The sequence below is a fragment of the Stegodyphus dumicola genome, chromosome 1 (assembly GCF_044657685.1).
Source record: "Stegodyphus dumicola isolate Sdum_Otavi_A_Nest chromosome 1, ASM4465768v1".
Lineage (NCBI taxonomy): Eukaryota > Metazoa > Arthropoda > Arachnida > Araneae > Eresidae > Stegodyphus > Stegodyphus dumicola.
This window is the reverse complement of record NC_140768.1, coordinates 264978287-265001484: the sequence shown is the minus strand read 5'-3', so window position 1 is coordinate 265001484 and position 23198 is coordinate 264978287. Positions and strand designations below refer to the sequence as shown.

The 23198-nt window shown below is 32.5% G+C and overlaps 1 protein-coding gene across 1 annotated transcript in view; it reads right to left on the bottom strand.

Moving 5' to 3' along the window:
- Positions 1–23198, bottom strand: part of Pcif1 (Phosphorylated CTD-interacting factor 1) — a 105657-nt gene that overhangs the window by 41227 nt on the left and 41232 nt on the right. Inside the window, exons 7-9 of the mRNA XM_035376525.2 lie at positions 17670–17824; positions 6424–6655; positions 1410–1509 (exon numbers count right to left, since the gene is read on the bottom strand). Coding sequence (XP_035232416.1) covers positions 1410–1509; positions 6424–6655; positions 17670–17824 — 487 coding nt within the window. The remainder of the gene's footprint in view (positions 1–1409; positions 1510–6423; positions 6656–17669; positions 17825–23198) is intronic.

The following is a 23198-nucleotide window of genomic DNA, read 5'->3' as shown; positions in this document are numbered from 1 at the left end:
AGTTTGAGAAGTGAATCAACACAGAAAGTGAAACGATACAAAATGCCATTTTGAGACTTTAATTCTTTTGATCTAATGCCCCTTTGGAGTAACAATTTTTACCTGAAAGCACATTTCTATAAGCACTTTTCTCCCCTTTCCCCATTTATTGGCATCAGACGCACCTTCAACAGAGAGTCCTTAAGCAAATTTTTGGGCTGCTGCATTATATAACACTGAAACACTATTTGTCATCCATGAGAAATTGCAAGTGTTGCTTTGCACAAGAAACCAAGATGTTTTCTTTAATAATATATGTGAGCAAATTTCAAAGCTACAAACACACTGCAGTAATTTAATGCAACATCTTAGACCAGCGACCTAAGTATTAATTTCATTTAAATTCTTCCAGCTGATATTTAATTTTAAACATGTAATGTATGTTTAATTTGTAATATATCGAATTGACTATTTTTATGGACGTTTGCACCATTAATGCAGTTATAAAGGATCTTTCCAATACCACATAATTAAATACATGATATAGAATTATTTGTTTTTATGTATTTTTTCAATTTATTTTACTTCTGATGTTAGAGGAAAGGAAAAAAGATGTAAACAACTTACATAAAGAATAATAAATAAAAAACACCAGATTAAAAAATAAACAACCTAGGATTAATGGCATACAGAAATAGATCAGAAAAATCTCTGCATGATTTCTCAATGACAGTAATAAATACTACAATAGTTTATGGTAATTAGTCATATTAGTAATTTTATTAAAGGGGTCAGCATACCAAAATATCACCAGTGATCATAGAGATGTAGTCTTGCAACACTAATTATTACCTTCCATCCCAATTTTGATGGAAAACACCCCAGGCAACAGTCCAAAGGTCTACTACCAAACCACTCGAGAAGACTTTTGACTTGCTGTGTATTTTGAGTGCTCCCATAAAGCACAGACAACATACCCTTACAAATATTTGTGCCTTCTCTGGGACAGCAACCTCAGCCCAATGATGCGGGAAGCACTAACCACTCTACTGATCAAAGTGGCATCTTTACAAAAGTCAAAACAATTTTTATCTACCTATTACACACAGTTTTCTAAACTATTTTTATGCTGTACATAAACATCTAAGGCTTTTGTTTTTTATTCCTCCCCCCTTTTTGCATGTGTGTGGTAGGGCATTTTAAACGCTTAAAATTCTGAGAATTTAAGCATAACACAACAGATTAAAAATTATCTACCACTCTCAAAACGTGCCAAGTGCATATTTATGAATATTAAATGCTAATACACATTGGTTAAGATAAAAATTTAACTTATCATTTTCCAAAGTAATTTTCAACTTAAATCTCTTAGAATTAATGATTAATGTAAAAGGAAATAAGGTAATCTAAATAAATAAAAGAAAATTTACCAGATAATCATCAAATGTTGCATTAAGTGTCTTCCTTATCCACTGAAAGGCATCTTCTGCATTCCATTTCACAATTTTTCGACTTTCAGGAGAAATATTTCTAAACAAAAGTAAATAAACGAATAAATAAAGAGAAAAAAACAGGAATCTTTTTCATCATTTTTACATTTTACACAACGAAGGAGGTAGGCATTTTATTCTTCATTTTCCCATAATAAATTAAAAAACTACATCATCAACATGCAAATAAATGCATATTTTAAAAATAAAAAATGTTATAAATGCCCGCTTTCTATGTATATTTTAACTTCAGAAAATTTTTAAATTAAAGTGCATACATTACAAGATATGGGTCAATATACTGTGCCTTATTCTGATCTGTATCATCTCAAATATGTGTCACTCTATTTTAACAAGTCTACAATTAAATATCTGTTCATGACTAACAGAACAGGCAAAAAACAAGCTAAAAAGGGGGCAAATTTGGGTTAATACAGATTGAGCAAAAAAAAGATTATTTAAAATTTACATCAACCTTGGGCTGCGTTTTTATTTAATTTTAAACATTATATTAGTGTATTTCTGTCCAAATTCAACAAAATCTTTTCTTTTCTTTCTCCTCAAATTCCAAACAAATAAAATAAACAGAAATAAACAAATTTGTTTTAAATGTTTATTTTTACACTTTATATGTATTTTAAAAAAAAAGTATTTCCTCCTTTCCAAATTACAACTAAAAAACAATCTTTTAAATACAGTTAATAGTAGAAGTTTAAATCTTCCAATTTTTAAATCCAAATAGTACTTTTTCTTAATCCACCTTTAAAATTACTATTGAAATGAGCATTAATACACATTAATATAAAATTGGACTGAAAGATGATAAATATTAAAAATGAATTTTTCCCCTTTTTCTTTGGAGCAAAATGGTTTAGTTTACTTAATTATTACAAAGCACACAAGGGTTATGCTTTTCGCAACAAAATGCTTAAATAGGTAAAGATGCTCTTCACAGTCAAAGTCATTTCATGTATAGCCACCGATACTATAAAATTATTAACTGTAATGTAATTAAAGTAAACTGTGCAAAAAAAGGGGGAAAATATTTCTTTCACATAAAATTTACATAATGGTAAACACCACAAAGCTTTTAACAGCACTTCTATTGAAGGGAAAAAAAAAAGAAAAAAAAAAAAAACTGTTTCAAAGAAAGACATAATAACAGGTATATGTACAAAAGTTTTCATAAATTATCTATAACATAAAGTACTTAAGCAAAGTCTGAAGATTCTACAAAGTGAATGAAAAGAAGAAACAGGTTCATTTAACAACAAAGCTTTACAAATTAAAGACACAAGAATGATTTTTAAAATAATAAGATTTTGGTTTCAAATTCAAGTAAATCTAGAATCATATCATTTTCACAATTGTAATCAATATTTATAATACCAATTTCTGGGTCAACTTGTCCTGTTCTTCAAATCAGCATTTTATTAAGATTCCAATGCATTTATACATATTTTAATATCACTTAATAATGTATACCTCTATAGTCAGCATACGTTAAGAACACATCATTACACAACCTAACTTGGAGATACCATGCACAACTATACTAAAAGCACCTAAAAATAATGTTTCTCAGCTTTTTAACATTTTAACTCTCATTTTTAATGATGAATGGTTGTTTAACTGAACTTCAATTAAAATTTATAGATTTACAGTGTGACTCTGCAGTAAAATAAAATGCAAGTTCCTTGAAAATCCTACATTAATTAAATTTTATTCGAAATATGTGACGGAAGACAAGTATCCAGGAATTCGTAAACATGCAGTCTTTTATGTCTTCTATGTTTGGCTGTGCCTACATATGTGAACAGCGTTTTAGTAAAATGAAAATCCTAAAATCGAAAACAAGAACACGGCTGACACACAGACATTTGGAGAAAACTTTTACGAATTGCAACAACACAGATTAAACTGGATATTGAAGCTTTAATCAAGCAAAAACAATGTCAAATTTCACATTGAAACCAAAGTAACTACCATCTCCCGGCAGTAATGCAAGTGTTTTTTTTTTAAATTTTTTATTGCACATGCATTTTGTAATATTGTTCTGTACAATCATCTTTATACTTTTTTTCATTGCTAAAAAAAGCTGCAAAACATTTACATTTAATTTCTGACTTTTGGATTGACTTTTTGGAACCAATGTATACATATACAAATCTGTAACACTATCTCTTTGCTTAGAATCAATTGTAGTCTTGCAAAAGAAGCCTCTCTTTTTTATATAAATTTTCCGACTACACTATTTTTTTGACAGACATGTGGCATGCGGATGTTTGTGAATTTATTGATGTAGCCCTCAGGTGTAAAAGGTTGAAGACCCCTAATTTAGAATATAAGAGATCTTATAAGAAAAATATTTTAATCTCTAAAACTACTCTTATTCAAACAGTGTTTCAATAGTCTTAAATATTATCTTAGAAAGATGATTACCATCGAAGTTTATTTATGTCCTCAAGCATAATATTATTTTTTGACCAGTATTTCTTAGAATGTCTTAGGGAGGTGGTTGCCATTTGTGGGTTTACTTCATATATCATGAATGCAAACACTTGCACTGTGTTTCTTCAGTGTTATAATTATCACTTTTTATTTATTCTAATGATACTGCTAGATTAAAAGCAAACTAATTTCTATGACTTGGAAACAAAAAAACTTCATGTAATGAATTTTGGTTTTGATTAACTACTTACACAGAGCATAATTATTTTACTCAGCTGTGCTGATTGCTTTGCATACTGAATTCATATTAAGCAAGATTTTCCTGAGTGTCCTAATAATGCAGATAAATTTAAAATTATGTCATAAAGTTTCAAATAAGGATAATATCCTGGATTCTGTAAGCTTTCAAATTGTATATTATGCCCAAAAGGACATTTTTTTTTCATTTATACACATATGCATGTTTTGAAAGCCATTTCGAGAGCATTTGAGCTAATGCTCCTTTGAACTAAAAATATTTTAAAACAGCATATCTTTAGAATTTCTGACAGACAGTCTTGTGTGTTGCAGATAAAATTTTTTTATTTCATACAGTGCTGCTACTGCTCACTTTTGAACATAAAAGTCTTAATGAATTTTTGATTAAAAAAATCATTGTGTTTTTTAATCAAAAATTCATTAAAAGTTTTACAAAATATGAATCAGACAATAAAAAAATTAAAAATTAAACTGGGCTTCCAAGTGCCCATATTTGAGTGGAGGACTACATTATTCAAAATTTAATAGCTCGGTTCCAACTTAAAATCTCTAAAGGGATAAACTGCTGTTGTCTTTTCCCACAATGTGGGGGGGATATAATTAGAATGGAGCAAAACCATGATACAAATGGATGTATAGATTGATCCAGCACTTTGCCACATAAGATATTTAATATTTGTTTGAAGCAGGTTTGTTATCAATTTCACTAACTAATCAACAGGTATCTATTGATTAGTTAGTGAAAGCGATAACAAACCAGCCCATTGACTCAACACTTTAAAATGAGGACGCTACAAGCTCTAGGTACTGCTGTTTTTTCACAATGCAAGAAATATACATACATCCATGTAGATTCTTTATTATTTAATTTCTTTAAATATAATAAAGGGCAATAATATTTATTTGCAGCAGCAATTTAAAAACTAATTTAACACTTTTAAGGATTCGACGCAAAATGCCTCTATGAACTAAAGAAACATTTAGAATGTCTATGATATATACGGCTGAATCATAACTGATTTGTCTATATAAAATATTAATCATCCCAACAGTCCTACTTGCAAATCGTTACAAATAAGTGATGCACACTGGCAAATTAACGCATCAGTATTAGTGCACTTTTCCATCATCATGTGGTAAGTAGTCATTTTCGCACAGTGTTTATCACTAGAGAAAACGACTGCTAAACCACGTGATGGTCTTCACAATTTACCATTGTTTGTGGTAAGCAGTCATTTGTTGAACCGTATGATGGTTTCCACTGCTTATTATAGTATGTGGTAATCATTCACAACATGTCATATAATTAGTAATAAGGAAGCAACTGATGAAAAAAATCAATATTATACTGAAAGATAAATAAAAAATAAAAGTAACTTAATTATTTTAGTATGAAATATTAGTTTTTACACTAAAATACTGAATGTGAGAAATTTTCATTGCTCCTTCACATGGCTGTTTGGCAGAGAATAATGCACTTCTATGGTATGTTAAAAGAGATCTGAAAATACTTAAAACTTACTTAGTTGCAAAACTACAAATCAAATAATGCATTGGCAAAAAATTTAACGAAGGAAAGTCATGAAATATTCCATTATGCATGTAAACATGTATGTTTATGCATTATGTAAACAGCTTACATTAAGTAGAGAAAACTTGCACATTCTTCTTATTATCATAACCATTAACAGCATCCTCAGTGGGTTCCAGTCCAATTTACGATGGAATTTTATTGTATGATTACCACATTTTCGACACCACAGCTTGTTTTATTTTCAAAATTCTTTTTTCAACTTTCAAAATAAAAATTTGCATAAAATGGAAAATTTTATTTAAAAAATACTTTCTTATCATCCTCCCTCAATGCAAATTGAGGCTATTTTTTAATTAAGATTATAAAATTTTTTCAATAATTATTACCATAAATTTTCATTCAATGTTTGTTAACTTATAATAAATCTGGACAGAAGAAATATGTAAATATGTTTGGCAGTGACAAAAAATATCGAGGATATACGTATAAACATTTACCAATTCTAGATTTATTTTTCTTGCATGTAAATATAGTGAAATCTTGGTCAGATGACCAACTATGAATCCAGATAACTGATTTTTTGTGGTGGTGTTGTTTGCTTGATTAACAATATTATTTAATACTGACATTTATTTACGGTCTCAGAAATTGGTTGCTCATCAAGAGTTTAACTACATTATATTAAATAAATAAAATTAAAAAAGTCATTACCTAGATTCAATCATTTTCTTAGCCGCTTCAGCGTACTTTGAGAGTTGCTTTCGTGCATCACCGGAAAACTTTGGTCTAACAAGTTTGATAGGAATATCATTCATTATTTCCCGAAACATCGACTGGGATATTTCTGGATAACAATTGGATGGAAGAAGGGGATCAGAGCCCCTATCAATAATTTTTCTTTCCATAAACCATCTGTTTAAAGATTCTTTAGGTGCATCAATACCTTCAAAGAGGGGGAAAAGTTCTTAGAATTTACAATACAAGTTAGATATATATATATATATATATATATAACCACCACCACTTTATTTAACACTTTAACCACAGTCTTATATATAACCAGCACATAATTATGTAGCGTATTCGGAAACTAAGTACCGTTTCATGCTAGCGCTGTGGTAGGCGTCCCGCGCATGCGCACTAGTCTTTCCTGTTCACTGACTTTCAATTGTCGCCATTTTGGTTGCTCTATGTTGTGTTTTCAGTTTGCTGTGCTCATTCAAAATGTTTAAGACAATTAGTTCTCCCACTGACTGTGAGATTTGTGCCGTGATTAAATTTTTGAACCCAAGGAATGTTAAACCGGCCGAAATTTATCGTCAAGTGACAGAAGTTTACGGTGAATACGCGATAAGTGATGGAATGGTGAGAAAGTGGGTAAGAATGTTTAATGCAGGTCGAACAAATGTCCCGGCCGAGGCTCGGAGTGGTTGGCCTTCTGTTGTCACTGATGATTTGGTAAGGAAAGTTGATGAAGCAATTCATGAGAACAGACGCTTCACAATGACAACTCTTTCAGAGGCATTTCCACAAATTTCACGTACTGTTTTGTTCGAAATTGTGTCTGACCGCTTGAATTATCGCAAACTGTGTTCCCGATGGGTTCCAAAAATGCTCAATGATGTTCACAAAACAAAGCGACTAGGTAGTGCCCTGACATTTCTCACGCGGTACAGTGATGAGGGAGAAAACTTTTTATACCAAATTGTGACAGGTGATGAAATTTGGGAGTGTCATTTCACACCAGAATCGAAACAACAATCAATGGAGTGGAGACACACTCATTCTTTGAAGAAACAAAAGTTCAAAGTGACAATGTCATCACAAAAAATCATGTGCACTGTCTTTTGGGATAGGAAAGGCATTTTGCTTACTGAATTTCTTCCCAGAGCGATATTGTGATAAAATTAATGCGGCACGATATTGCGAGACTTTAACAAAACTAAGGCGTGCCATTCAAAACAAACGAAGAGGAATGCTCAGTAAAGGAATTGTGTTGCTCCATGACAATGCTCGGCTCCATACTGCTGGTGTCACTCAATCGTTAATTCGACACTTTCATTGGGAGCAGTTCGATCACCCGCTCTACAGCCAGGACTTGGCGCCGTCCGACTATCACTTGTTCCTGCACATGAAGCACGAGCTTGGTGACAAGCGCTTTGGGATGACACGAAAAATGCTGTGGAGTCGTGGTTATCGAAACTGGCGGGAAGTTTCTTTGACGATGGTATAAAAAAACTGGTCACCCGCTATGACAAGTGCTTGATCATTGGCGGAAACTATGTTGAAAAATAGTTTAAGACATGCATTTTCATGTAAAAATAAAATTGGATTTGAAAAAATTGTTTCACTTTTTTTTTTTTTTTTTTTTCAAAACGGTACTTAGTTTCCGAATACGCCTCGTACTTAATTGATAGAAAAATTCCTACAGATGATAGAAAAGTGCACGAAGATGATAAGGAAGTTCAACTAAAATAAATCCATATATTCAAATTCTTTAAATAACATTTTTACTACACATTTTCAAATTAATATAAATTCATAATATTAAAACTACATAGTAAAGTAACACAGATTTTAAGCTTTATTTATCAGCTCTTAGCTTTGTAATATTTCAGGAATAGAATAAATGTGCATTTTTAACCATAAGCCTTTTCCCCCCCAATTCTTTTTCTTTTTTATTTTTTCCCCTTGTATCACAATAAACTTCTAACTTCCTTACAAAAATAAGATAAATTTTTATAAATTTCTTATTTAATTTCATTACATATTTATACAATTCACCTCAAAATTTATTAAGCCAGCTTGGAAAATAATAACCCCATAGAGACTTACACTGGTGTGCAAAAATTAAGGACCAAGTCGAAAAATTAGCATATCAGCTGAACGAAGAGGCAGAGCGGACAGAAAGACCAATCAGGAGATTAAGTAAGGTGATGTACGGTAGCACATGCGCAGATATGCAGGTAGACATAATGGGAAAATGTCTGAGTAGTATAAAGCATGTTGTCGGTGTAAGATCAGTATTTCTGGCAAAGAGATTGTACGCCGTATAGCAGTTAAAATCACACCGAGTTGCTGCCTCAGCGAGAAATGGCGAATAATCAATCTGTTAGACGACATCTGGATGCTTTTACCCAAGGTCGAATCATTGGGAAGTTGGAGGAAGGCCGCAGTGTGACAAGTGTGGCTGCAGAGTTTGGAATTGCTCACAGCATCGTTTCACGACTTTGGAGACAATTTCAAACTACAGGAACAGCTATCCGGGGGTTTAGTAGTGGTCGTCCATGAGGAACCACACCTGCAGATGACTGGTATATTGCCACAAGCCAGAAAAAACAGGCGGCAGACAGCGGGAGAAATTGCTAGACACACGACACAGGCGACTGGACGACCGATATCGCGTTTTACCGTGGCCAGAAGATTGCACGGTGGTGGTCTGTTTGCACGATGCCCTGTACGGTGTGTACCTCTAACGCCTGCCCATCGAAGAAGGCATTCTCTGTGATGCCAGGAACACCGGAATTGGAGAGACAATGAATGGGGACGAGTACTCTATACAGATGAGAGCAGATTCAGTCTGAGTAGCGATTCTCATCGCATACTCATCTGGAGAGAGCGGGGAAGCCACAATCATCCCTTGAACATCATTGAAAGGGACAGGTATGCAGGTGGTGGTGTTCTTGTTTGGGGAGGCATCATGCTTGGTGGTCGTACAGACCTTCACATCTTCGACGCAGGTTCAGTCAACGGGACCCATTATTGTAACGAGATTCTTCTTCCATATGTGCGTCTTTTTAGAGGCACTGTGGGTCCGCAATTCCTTTTCATGGACGACAATGTACCATGTCATCGCACAGTAGCTGCCAAACAGCTCTTAGAGAGTGAGGATATTGAACGTATAGATTGGTCGGCACGATCTCCGGATCTCAATCCCATCGAGCATGTATGGGATTTTCTAGGCAGATGATTGGCAGCTCGTACTGTACCACCAGTAGTGATTCCAAAGCTTTGATTGGCGCTGCAAGATGAATGGGCAGCAATGCCTCAACAACTCATTGACACCCTCATTCTCAGCATGGGCAGATGCTGTGAAACCTGCCCAGCAGTCAGGGGAGATCATATCCCCTATTAAAGACCGGATGTTTCTTACTGAACACCCATTACAGGGATGTTTCGGCCTTCAGTCACATTGCGCTCCATGCTACTTTTTCAATAAAGCTTCTTTTTATCCCTCTGATTTCTCTTTTAGTAAGTGTTGCTTACATTACTCATGTCCTTACGTATTGGGGATGTTACGGTATTAAATGTGTTGATTTGAAAAGCTTTTGTACAAAGTTATATTGAAAAAACCGCCTCATCCTTAATTTTTGCACACCAGTGTACAGAAATGGGCATAGTATGGAAGGTAGCTCAATGTACCTCCAAAGTTATTTATTAATATGAAAGTTCAAAAGTTATTTATTAATATTAAGAATATTAAATAATCAAAGATTTAAATTATAATAACAATATGCATATCTGTAATTTAAACAATTAGGAATTAATTAAAATTTTGTAATTAAAAAAATTCGTACTCAGAAAAGTTCTTTATTTCATTTCACACACACAATATATATATAAATATATATATATACTATAACAAGAGAAAGAATCATTTATATTAAGTTATTTTCTGTGAAGTTTGATTGCTGGTTTGTCCCATTTTCCAAAGTATAAGCTAATATAAAACATTTGCTTGCATTTTTTTTTTTTTTTTCCTTTGGAAGAAAATCTGCAGCATTCCAATGGGATTTCTTGCATCTTTCATTGATACACACAGCTGTTTTTCCTCTATATTTTCATCAGAATAACCACTAGTCACTCCCCCCAAGAATTAAGCAAACATCGAATTAAATCGCATTCAGATAATCCTCACACTGAATATTCTTTATGAATTTTAATACACTCTTCAAAGATAGAATTTCCAGGTATATTCACTTGTTTGCTTCTTTATTTAAAAAAAAAAAAAAAATGCTTCACCTATTTCATCTGTAGTAGAAGTAACGGTGCATTTGCTTGTAATGCAAAACAATACTGGTTTCAATACTGGGTGGGGGGAAGAGAGAGAGAAAGATGCTTGGTGAAGAAATTTAGAACACTTACAGAAATGCTCTTTACTACCAATATGATGACAGATACACGACTTTCAACAGGATATACTTACTATCTTCTTGAAATCAATGTCTTTCTTAATGTACGTGGCAAGAAAAACAAGATATTGATACAAATGCAAAATATGAAATGTGACTGCAGATAATATCAAAGAACTAGACTTCAAAAGTTTGTATAAAAAATGCAAGCACAACACTGTTACTAAATATAATTTAAGGAAAGATGACACCTGGAGCATTAGTTAATGCTATTTATAGTAAATTTATATGAGAATTTTTTAATAAAAACTACAATACTTTTCTTTAATTGCTTTCACACAAAGTACCTATAACATGTTGATTTAATTTAAGTATAATATCCAACCCTTGGGAAGAATCCGAAGGGGTTGGATGGGTTTTTTTGGAAAAAAAAAAAAAAAAAAAAACTTAAAAGAGTTCTGATGGTTCCATAAATCCGCAAAGTTTGAAGACCACTGCTGTCTTGGATTTAAGTTTGGTAAACATGCAGACTATTCCATATGTTCAGCATCTTCCCTTTCTAATATCTTAAATGCTTCAGCTGTCTTGTGTGAGCATGCGTTAGTATCTGCAAACAGAAAATCTCCACCTATTGCACAATGGGGAAAAAAAGGGATATGGCATAGGAGAATCTAGGTGCGATATTGCTGGAATGCTACAGTACTTATGGCAAAAGATCTATAATAGTGTTCTCATACTACATATAATGCCTCCTGCAACCACATATTCTACAATGTCTTGATCATAAGAATATGAACATTATGTTGCCAAAAACAAGTTCCTCACTTGTTCCGTACAGGCTGGTGTCTAGAATCACTATTGATAGTGAATCAGAATTTATTTGACAACACTATTCCAGAGCACTGTTACCAATCCCAATATGTTCATTTCAACAATGTAATCCTCCCCAGTGATGCCATGGCTGTTAGTGGAATGCACATAATACACGTTCCAGTAGCATTACCAAGGTCTACAGCTGTCTCACCAGTATTCCATTTTGCTACTAGGGGTGTATATACATATATATATCCATATTCCTGTGGTGTGGTCCTTCTGCAGCCACAAGCAGCTTTACACACAGGAGTTCCATCGTGACCTTCGAGAAACAAGGCCCTCCAGCTCTCTCGTGACTTCACGATGAGGAGTGCGAAGAAATCTCTCTCCTGCATTCGAAGCAAGTGAACCCACAGCGTGCTAATTTATCAAGAGAAGCTAATTTTATGTTATTCTGATGTAAAGTAAATAGGAGATACAGCAAAATTTTAGGGGGGAAAAAGTCTAAGCTTTATAAGCAACTGGTTGTAACAATATTGTTTTCAAGTTTTGTTTATATATTTTTAAAAATATAATATTAATTACAATTTTCACAAAAATTTTGAAAATATGACCAAAAAAAGTTTAAAAAAATGATAACACAAATTTGTGAAAAATACAAATTTGAATTTTTAAATGAAAAACATTATTACTTTTAAATCTTTAAATCAATAATGACAAGTACATTAAAAATAAAACTGAAATAAATTAGATATTACACATCATTTAATGCTATATGATTAATATATAATCATAATGCACAGTGTTTCAGCAATACATGAAACAAAATTTACATCAAATAATCCTGTAGTATTATGGACTTAATTAGTTTATTGTTTACTTTTATATTTTACACTAGTTATTGTTTACTCTTTTAATATTTTACACTAGTTTTTCAGTAGAATTTATTTTAGTTTTAAAAATAGACATATTAAACGTATTGACTAATTAATCTAGTTTTCTTTAAATATCAATAAAATCATAGTAATGAAACCTCATCACCCTGCTGTTTTTAGTCCGAATGAAGTCCTTCTGTTTTTATTGCACGTATCCACTTTCACATCTGCATCAACAGGAAAAGTGAAAATATGTATTGTAATTTCAGTTGCACAGTGGCACTGAACACATGTAAGACATTATATTGTTTCTGGAACAACCCACAAATTGCAAAAATCTCAATTTTAAAGTGTCCGACTATGAAAAAAGCCTGGTATATACCAAGATTTTAGGTCAATAACTGCAGTTCAACCACTTCTTTCGTAGCAATGGCGACTAACAATAACCTTTGACCCAACGCTGCCCTCAAACCCAAAGAAAGGTGCACTCTCTGTACTGACGTCACGCGCTCTACGTCACTGAGCTGTAAGGCTTTATTCTCGAAGGCCACGGTTCCATCCTCAGCAGTCTTTTCTAAACTCACTTTTAAACATGCCTACTGCAGTGGCAACTTGAGCGAAACTTTGCCCAATCTTGAGGCAGAGCTGCTCATTCATAGTCAGAAGCACTCAGATGATACCTTGTAAATATTCTACAAGCATTATTTACCACAAAAGATGAAAATTATAGTGCCATCTTCAAAAAGCTACAAAGTGATTGTTGCCTCCAACTTCATTGTTTGAAATGTAGAATGAATAAGCAGCTTGTGTGCATCATCTTTTACACAGATAAGAACTCATGCCCTTAAACTACCTCTAAATGCAGGAATTTAAACTATTTAATCTTTACTTTTAACAGAATGCATGCAGAAAGGAATTTTATTTAATCTGCCACTAAAAGAGTTTCACACCCCCCATTTTCTTGAGAATTCTTAAGTTATTATAATTACCGTATTTGACGACATATAAGACGCACCCTTATTTAGAAAGCCACACACAAGGAAGTTTTTCTTTCGGATGAGTTTTTCTTTTGAATATGAAAAACGGTGGTAGTTTTGTAGCATCAGCACAACATGTTAGAACTACCGTATATCACGTTTTTTCATGACCTGTGGTTTTTATGGTTATTGATTTAGACCCTTTAATACTCACAGTCTTGTTGGATGGTACATCGAATGTGAGTGGAATTTCATCCACATTTCCTATTTGACCGAGCTCAAAAGAAGTTTTCTTGCGTGCATTTAAAACAAACCTATGAAATGCTAGTATTTTTCCTGCTGGCATTTTCTGTGTAATAGTTGTTTTTGTGCGCATTGATAACACTCCTAGTTTATACTGAATTGTATAGCTTAATCTCTTGTTTCCTGTAGTCATATTTTACAGGGTATTTTTTAAAAAATTAGTTTTAAGCACCGATACCGAAACGTGTATTGGCTGAGTCAAAGAAAGTCTATGTACAGAAGGAAAGGCTCCATACACGTAATGTGACCGTCGAACCTGTTCGAACTTCGACATCAGCTTCAAGCTTTGGCGCTTTTTGGTGACAGATATTTCACGCATGCGCAAAATAATTATGGCAGATGTAGAAAAAGTTATGTGTGTCTAGACCTTTATCCGGGCTAAAAATAACATTCAGTATTGAAAGTTAACCTGTGTCCTTCACGTATAAGACACAGGTAACTTTTTTTAGACCAAATTTAGGAAAAAATGTGCATCTTATATGCCGTCAAATACAGTACTTCATACAGGTCTTTTAAGATTTTCTGACCTCCTCCTGTAATCAACTTACGGTAACCAAAAGCTTTCCTTATTTAATAACATATTGATTGATAAGAATCAGTTTCAATTTTTTAAAACTTTATTTAAATTTCTTTTCCATACCACTTTTTAGGCATTAATTCAAATTTTCATTGAATGCATATTAAGTACTGTTAATGATGAAAACAAAATAATTTTAACTAAAATACACATATGTATTATAAATACATAGACTCCAACCTTCAGCAAACCTTGTCAGTAGTCAACGCGCGAACGACATTTTTACAACTTTGAAAATGTGCGCGTAGCGTATGTTGTAAGTAACCATTCATTAATTTTAAATTAATAATTAATTGTAATCAATTTTATTACATTTAAAATCCATATACATATAAAACTGAATAATTAAAAATATACCTTGTAAATTATATGCACATTTAATTAGAAATTTTCTTTTAACTCCTCAAGCATTCACTAATAAAAAGTACTTCAAATCACTACTAATCATAAAAAAAATCAGAAGCTATAAATCATATCTTTATTCTGGATATGATTTCTACAGGGAAATAAAATTTAAATAACCAAGAATGATACATATAAGTATTAAACAAAATACGCATAATTTATGAATGCAAAGATTTATATGTAGCATGCTTAGCAAGCTTAAGTTCTGATTTTGAGAATGTTTTTTTATAACACAGTTCTTCATTTGCCTGCATATTTATTTTTTCAATCAAAACTGCTTCAAGAGTTTTAAGACCTAAATTTGGTCGAAATTCCGTCTGATTTTTTTTAACAATAGAAAAAATTCTTTCGCAAGCTGCATTTGAATGAGGTATTATTAAGACAGCAAGCATTACAGAAGGCAATACTTTGTATTTAATACACCCATTCATATTTTTTAATTTGGCAATTTCTCCCCATGCTATATCAATATGCAAATCTACAATTTCTTTCAAATCATCTACTTGATACATGGAAAATTCAATTTCTACTTGATTAAGACATTTTTCATCAATAATGGATGGAAAAGTATTCATCAAGTAAAGAACAGATGAAAATGAGACTTCAGTTCTCAAGTTGATGTCAGCAACTTCAGCATGTTTTAGAAATGGATCACTCAGTGGAAATTTATCAATTATATATGAACATGCAGTTACAAAAAAAGCTCGCACAGAATTGAAAAATGATTTCACTTCACTTTCATTCAACTTATTATTTTTTATATATAGTCTTGTTTCCGAACCAATCACTAAATTTTCATTTTCTTTTTGTTTACTATACTTCTGAAATGGAATAGACGTTAGAGTAACATCTTCATTTTCTTTAGAAATTACTGATGGTTTTACGAATCTAACAAATAAATTCATTAAAAGTTCAAAAAGTTCTCTTCTCAATTTATGTATATAAGGAGCTTGTTGTTGCAAATTAATATTTACTGTTATAAACAAAGGCAAAGTATTTTTCAAAAATAACAAGTACAATTTGGTGGTCGGTGACTGTAAAATTTTTTTAATGTTTTGCAATCTCTTTCCTTCATTCTCACTGTTATCTGGTTTATCTCCAAAAAAATTTATCACAGCATCCCACTGTTCCAAAATCCTTGTTATAGATTCTAAAAGAGACAACCATCTCGTACTGCAATATTTCAAAATTTTATGAGATTTTGCATTCTGTCCCAAAATTTGTTGAGCAACTTTGAAGCTATGCTTCCGTTTCGAACTTTTCTCCAAGTAAAAATATATATGTATTATCAACATTTCAATTTCTGAGCCAATTAATTTTTCAGTAGCTTTTTTTGACGCTATATGCAAGAGGTGGCACGGACAACCGACAACCTCGGGTGATTATACTTGGTTGATGCATTTTGATAAATGATGCTACACCTTTAAACTTTCCAATCATATTACTAACATTATCTGAAGAAAATGATAAGCAATTTTTCCATTCTAAACCTTTGTTTTTAAAGTTTTCATTTATACAATTAAAAATACCTTCTCCTGTATTATTCGTGCATTCTAAAATAGAAATCAATGAAGTAATTATCACTCCCTTTTCTTTACTGTAGTATGTTATAACCAATGGGTACAGTTTGTTATCATTGTTATCATTACTTCCATCAGTACTTAGAGAAAATGATGTACTGCACACTGATTTTATAATATCAGCAACAGTAATTTCTGCAAGCGTTTTCACAATAGCAGCAGTTTTGGTATGACTGCAGCTAAATTTTTTTGCTATGGCAGAATCCGGAAACATTGCTTTGAAAAGCTCTTTGGAATGATCCGAAACAGAAAGCGGTAGATTATGTTCAATTAAAAAACGAACAAAATAGCATTCGGCTTTTATAGGATCTGTTTCATCATCTTTTATTAAGAAATTTGTTATTTCTTTAGATTTTACGGTGCCAAGTTCTATATGCTTTTGAGAAAACACATGCCGTTTACAGTCATCTTTTCCGCCATGAGCAACTGAGAAGTCTTTCTTGCATACACTGCAGTGTGCGTGATTCACAGAAATTTCGGACGCTTTAATGCATGGAAATTCTGAAGAATATGAATCTTTAAACTTCTGCTTTGATAATTTTGGCTTCTTCGTTCGAGGCAGCATTATGATTAAAAATCTTTCACCTGATTCACAGTTCACAAGACACACGCTAAGCTCTCGCCATAAACTACACAATGCAGCCGAATGCAGCCTAAACACGCATCAGCGAGGAACCTGGGAGACAGACAATTGGGTGGAACTATTGATAAGTCGTTAACGGTTGGAGTTACTGATCTACGATTGGCTAATTCTTCAAAACTAGGAACGCACTCAACACGTGATATATGATAACACGAGTATTCAGCCAATCATCGGATGAATTAGTTGGTTCCGTTTTGCGTACTGGTTCTCCTGCTCTTGTTTCTGTAAAATCTGTAGTTTTTTCCATACTTTTCGTAGCTCGTAGTTTTTCATGAATTTCCGTAGAAACTACGGAGAATCCGTAGTAGTTGGAGTCTATGTAAATACAACAATTAATTATCCAATAAAATTTTAAATATATCAAAAAACTTGTTTAAAATTGTATGCCACATCACAGTATTTGCACAAAAGGAAATTCAATACCAGCAAGTAAAATTTTTTCAAGCAGTCTATATGTATAAATCTTTATGAAGGGAATAATAATTTATTAAAAAATGAATTAACAATCCCAAGCAATAAAAACAATTTACGATAACCAGAAAACCGTATTATGGTATATTTCACCTAAATCCTACAATACTATATATGAAACAAATATGAATTTTTATTACAATAAATTTTAAAAAAATCCTTAAATGCAAATAATTATTACCTTCCCTTGAATGACACATCTCTTGATACTGCTGTCTTAATTTTATAACTAGATGTGCTCGATATTGTTCAATTTCAGGGTGCGGTGGTGGTAAAAGAGAAGGAGAACGCTCCCAAATGACAACATTTGTTGGCACTTCTAAGTCCCAACAACCACTGAAAGAAATATGCATTTAGTATTTTACAAGCATAAGGTAATATTGAATGATATTTGCATTCAATATTTTACAAGCATAACGTAATAAAATGTTTAATACTTAAAATATAAATTTCAAGATAAGGCCTACATAAATGAAAACACATGATCAATAATATGATAAAATATTTATACGAAATGCAACAAATTAGAAATACATAAAATGGAAAGAAGTAGTTACTTTTTCAGCAGAAGACTGAAAATGGCAAGTTATATCATATTTATGAATGCTATTTTTCTATAAGCATAACGAGCTATAAATGTCAAAATTCAATAATTCTGTGTAATAATGTTCGTTGACTATTTTAAAAAAAGGTATTTTTAGTTTTACTTAGACATTTATTATTTTCTGAATATTACCCTTTTGTTAAATTTAATTTTCCCATTATAATTTTTTCATGCTTTTAAATATACTTAATTTTAAATATGCATTATTAATATGCATGGTCAACAAAATTAGCACATATCAAGAAATCATGCAAAAGACCGTAAAACTATACTAGGGGCTCATTGGTACACAAATGATCTACATATGGCGTAATCATGCATGATCATGTACCTTGCAGCGTACTGAAATTGCAAACTGGTAGGTTAAAATAGCAGCATCTCATCAGCTCCATAAAAGTACAAAAAACATCAGCTGATGTAATTACACAAACAGATGAAGAACTAAGCCATTTAAATGCCAAAGAAAATGGTTTGTACACTTTACAGACTTACAGAAAGACTTTATCATTGGAACAGAATCACAGGGTGGTTGGCATACTGCATAGCCTGCCACACAGATTATTTAGACAATACAATTCAGCAATGTTGGCAACAATAGACATGTAGAAAGGAAACGGCACAGAAAGGAATAAGCAAACTACAAGATAGAGAAGACTGAAGAAAGAAGCTATTTAAATGCCACACAGATACATTTTATAGACATAAAATATAGATTTAAATGCACAAACAGATCCAACGGCAACTCGATCCACTATAAATATAGTTGGAGCTACTCAAGTGGGCAACGAAATTATTGAAATGCCTCCAAGAATATAATCTGTGGTCCCAGTACTTTTTATATGTTTGCCTTTAACACTTGGCATGCGTGTATACTTCGCCGCGAACTTACGCGTGCAGTGGGAGTTTTTTCATGAATCGCACGAAAGTATGGTTATTCAGGAAAATTGCAGTAAATCGAAAACTACTTCGTTTTTATGAATGAAACTTTTTTTACTTTAAACTTCAATATATACTGTAATGATTATTTAACAAAAAGAAAAACAACATTTTTACAAAATCACAAAAAAAAAAAAAAAAAAAAAATTTTAAATTTTACAATGTATTCAAAAATATTTTTTTCATAACAAATAGAAATAGAACTGATAACACGTTAATAGTTCTTTACAGTATGGTACCATTCAAAGCATTTTCCTCTATGAAGAGGAACACGGCAGAAGCTACATATGAAACACATTTCACTTCTCACTTTTTTGACTGCGCACACGCGACATTGTGGATTTTTCTTCTTCCCGGCACCAACAATTTTATATGTGTTTGCACATATCCATGGACAATCTTTCAGGTGGGTCGGATTTTGATATCATTTGCTTTAGTTCTTCAGTGCTGATTTCAGGTAGTTCATCAGTAACCCAATGCCATGCAAAAATTTCTTGTATTTTATTTTTTGCGTCTTTGTCGAATATTACATATACTACATATGCATTGAAAAATGCGCAGTTCATCATATACATAGCTAAGCGCTTTGTCCACTTCACTGTTTTACGCAAAATACTATAGTAGGACAAATACTGATCGGCCCGATCTACTCCTTTCATGTAGTCGATTAAAGCATTTGGCTTTATAATTGTTTTGTCTCTTGATACGATCAACATTACTATTTTCTTTCATTTCCGCAGAATGGATTGAAGAGATGAGACTGACTTCTTTCTTGGATTGCCAAACTTGTACCAATATATAATTTTTTCTTCGAAAGATTGTTTCTTCTTTTTTCAAATTAGTTTTTTCAGGCACTCTGGTAGACCTCTATTGTTCCTAATTGTTCCGCAAATTCATTTTTTTTTTTTTTTTTTTTGTAAAAGGGCTTCTATGTTATCGACGCTGTTGTAGTAATTGTCCATGTACAAATGGTGCCAGACATCAGTATATGGCAAAACTACTGTGAGTATCATTTCGATCAAACGTAATGCTTGAGCTGCATAAACTTCAAAATTGCAAATATAACCAGTGTCACTTTCAGACAATATTCGTATGAGTATGCCGTATTTTATAATTTTTCAAGCGTTGTAAACTCTAAAAAACACTCGTCCTCTCCAAGGTATTATGCCCTCATCTAATGATACTTGTTGTTTCAATTTGTAAATGTTATTGAATTTTTCAACAAAATAATTTAATATAGGACGAACTTTGAATAATCGATCAGAATCATCTGTGACGTCTTCATTGTTATTGAAATGCCAAGCCTTCTATATTTGGCGAAATCTATCCCTTGACATAGTTTTTGAAAAAAAAAAATGGTGTACTTGTGCAGACATCAGTTGACCAATAATCGTCTCGGGCGTCTTTACGAACTTGTCCCATGAAAATAATAAGCCCCAAAAATTTCTTCATCTCCAGAATCGTTATATCTCTCCATTTCATACTTTTGGAAAATATTTTGATAATACCTGTTTGATTCTGCGACTAAATACACAAAAAAGTCATCGCCTATAAATAACTTTACTGCATCAGCTGTGGATTCAGGAACATTAGCCATGTTAGTTATCCCAGGATGACCTCAAAAACTCTTCAAGGTCTGGAGGATTGTCAATCAATGACCATTCATCTGCTTTTTCATCAGAAGTTGTTTTAGAACTACTAGAAATTCTTCTTCAAACGAACACTCAAGAACGTGGAATAATGTCATCACCGTCTCTTTCTTCGATATCTTGACTTTCAGAATCACTATCATACGAAAGGTCCGATAATCTGTCAGAGCATATTTCTTCATCACTATCTTTGTCACAATGGTTCATTTTATCAATTTATTTAATCAATAGTAAAAAACAAAGCTTCAAATTGACAAAACAGGACTTGTACGTTCTGGAGCTAAGAATTCGATTGAAAACGAAATAACTCAACAAAAGACCAAGTAACTACATAATCATAACTTGTTGAAAGAAAAAATGCAAAACGTTGCCTAGCAATGCAAACAACACCCATATAATGTCACACATACATATAATTATACGTACTTAATAGATTTGTGGTGGTTAGCGGGTATCCACCACAAATCTACTAAATGCGTATTTTTACGTGACCCGCGCTCAACAGTGACAGACTGCAAAAAACGTAAAAATACGTTGCCCGCATGCCAAGTGTTAACAGTATGTTGGTGGTTCTATTTCCAATGATGTAAAACCACAGCAGTGTGGAGGAATATGGAATGGTGATCCAGGATGTTCAACAATGAGTTAGGCTTCACTTTGGGACTGGATGAATATTACGCCTGGATGTGCAAGTCCCTAGGCCAGCAGTACAATCTCAACCTCTCTGTTGAGCAGCATAGGTCCCCAACTGCAGAGTTTTGACCTCAGAAGATGGATAAATTAATGGCATATTGACAGCCAAGCAGCATAAAGATGAGATTGTACTTCCATTCCCCGGTGGGAATTATTATTCTAGCAGGTATTCTAGCTAGTATTATTCTAGCAGGATAAAGCCCAGCCACATCTGGCCTATCCAGATAATTTCATGTCTTGCCTTCTCCCCATACCTGTCACCAATCAAACATGTCTGGAAGCAGATAAAATGAAATCTGCCATTATGCTTCAATATCATAGATTTAGAATGTGCTGTACAACAGGAATGACTCAGTACAACAAGGCTGCTGAGCTCCACATTGAACTCTGTTGCAGGCAATATTGCACCATATGATGCTATATTGGCTGCAACATAGTTCTAACTAACCGAAGAGAACTACACTAACAACCACAAGTTCTTCACTAACTGTCTTACTGCTCTCTTTTTGAGATCATGTGTTTTTTTCAATGTATCGTTATGTTTATTAAATTTCACTTGTACTCAACGCTTCCTTCCTGTATGCTAATCTGTTTCACTATGAACTGTATGTCATAATGCACTATTAGAAATTTTCAAAAATTATGAACCCATTAATTAGCTCATCATACCTTAAAAATTACAGAATTTTTCAGGAAAAATATAATTATATAAAGATAGCAACATTTCAAAACAAATCATTCAGAAATATAACTTTAGTTTACCATAACTAAAGTATAAAATGTTTAACAAATACAAGAAACAGTATTTAAAAAAGGCAGATGGTCTTACAGGTCTGCACAACTGCTAGAGACTTCAGCTTTGCAGTAAAAGCAATATGATTAGTAGACTGAAAGTAAGTTCAGTTCAAAATGTTCTTTAATACTTTGAGGAATTCAAAACAATTAATCAGAGACCATCAATAAATTTGCTTTCTTCAGCTTACTTTCATAATAATCACACACAGTTGTCGAGTTTGTATTTCTGATATTGCCTAATGATACAATTCAGCATCCTTAGATCATACACTTATCAGGCATACATGCACCAAATTATCTGTTTACCAAATTTTCAGGCTCTTCCCAGTACAAATTAGTATGAGTGGAAAATCTATGAAAAACAGATGCACTGCACTAGCAGATGACAAATTCATATAAAACAATATTCTTCAAAAAATTATGCAGTGCATTAAATTAATAACAATGCTATCATTATTCCTTAAAATTAATATTAACATATCTACGCTTTACCTAAGAATACATTATCTAAAATGCATACAAATGTAAACAGCAAAGAAGCCATCTTCCTTAATAAGGTAAAATCATCAAATGTTAGCTTTTTAAGTTTTGTAAATCAAAATTCTCAAAATTAAATACAACATTTCCTGATTAACCAGGATAATACAAGGGATGATATCCATGGTTAAGCAGAGGGTAGTTAAAAAAAGGAATAACGTGGATCATAATTAATAGAAAATAATATTAACAATTTAACTGTATTTTTAAGTAATTTAATTTGAAGACTATGTTTATTCGATTACATAAATTAAATCAGTATTCAAAACAAAGAGAACACTGTAAGTAATAGAATGATAAGCATCACTGGAAATGAATAAATTGCATTATATATGGTAATAAAGAAGGCATTCATATGAGAACTTGAACATCGTTGAAATAAAAAATATCAATGAGTGATTTGTATTAGCAATTTTGTTATTAATTCACAATTAACACTTTTTCACTTTAAAATGCGGCCTAACTAATTAAGCAGGGGTAAAATGTAATAAACAAT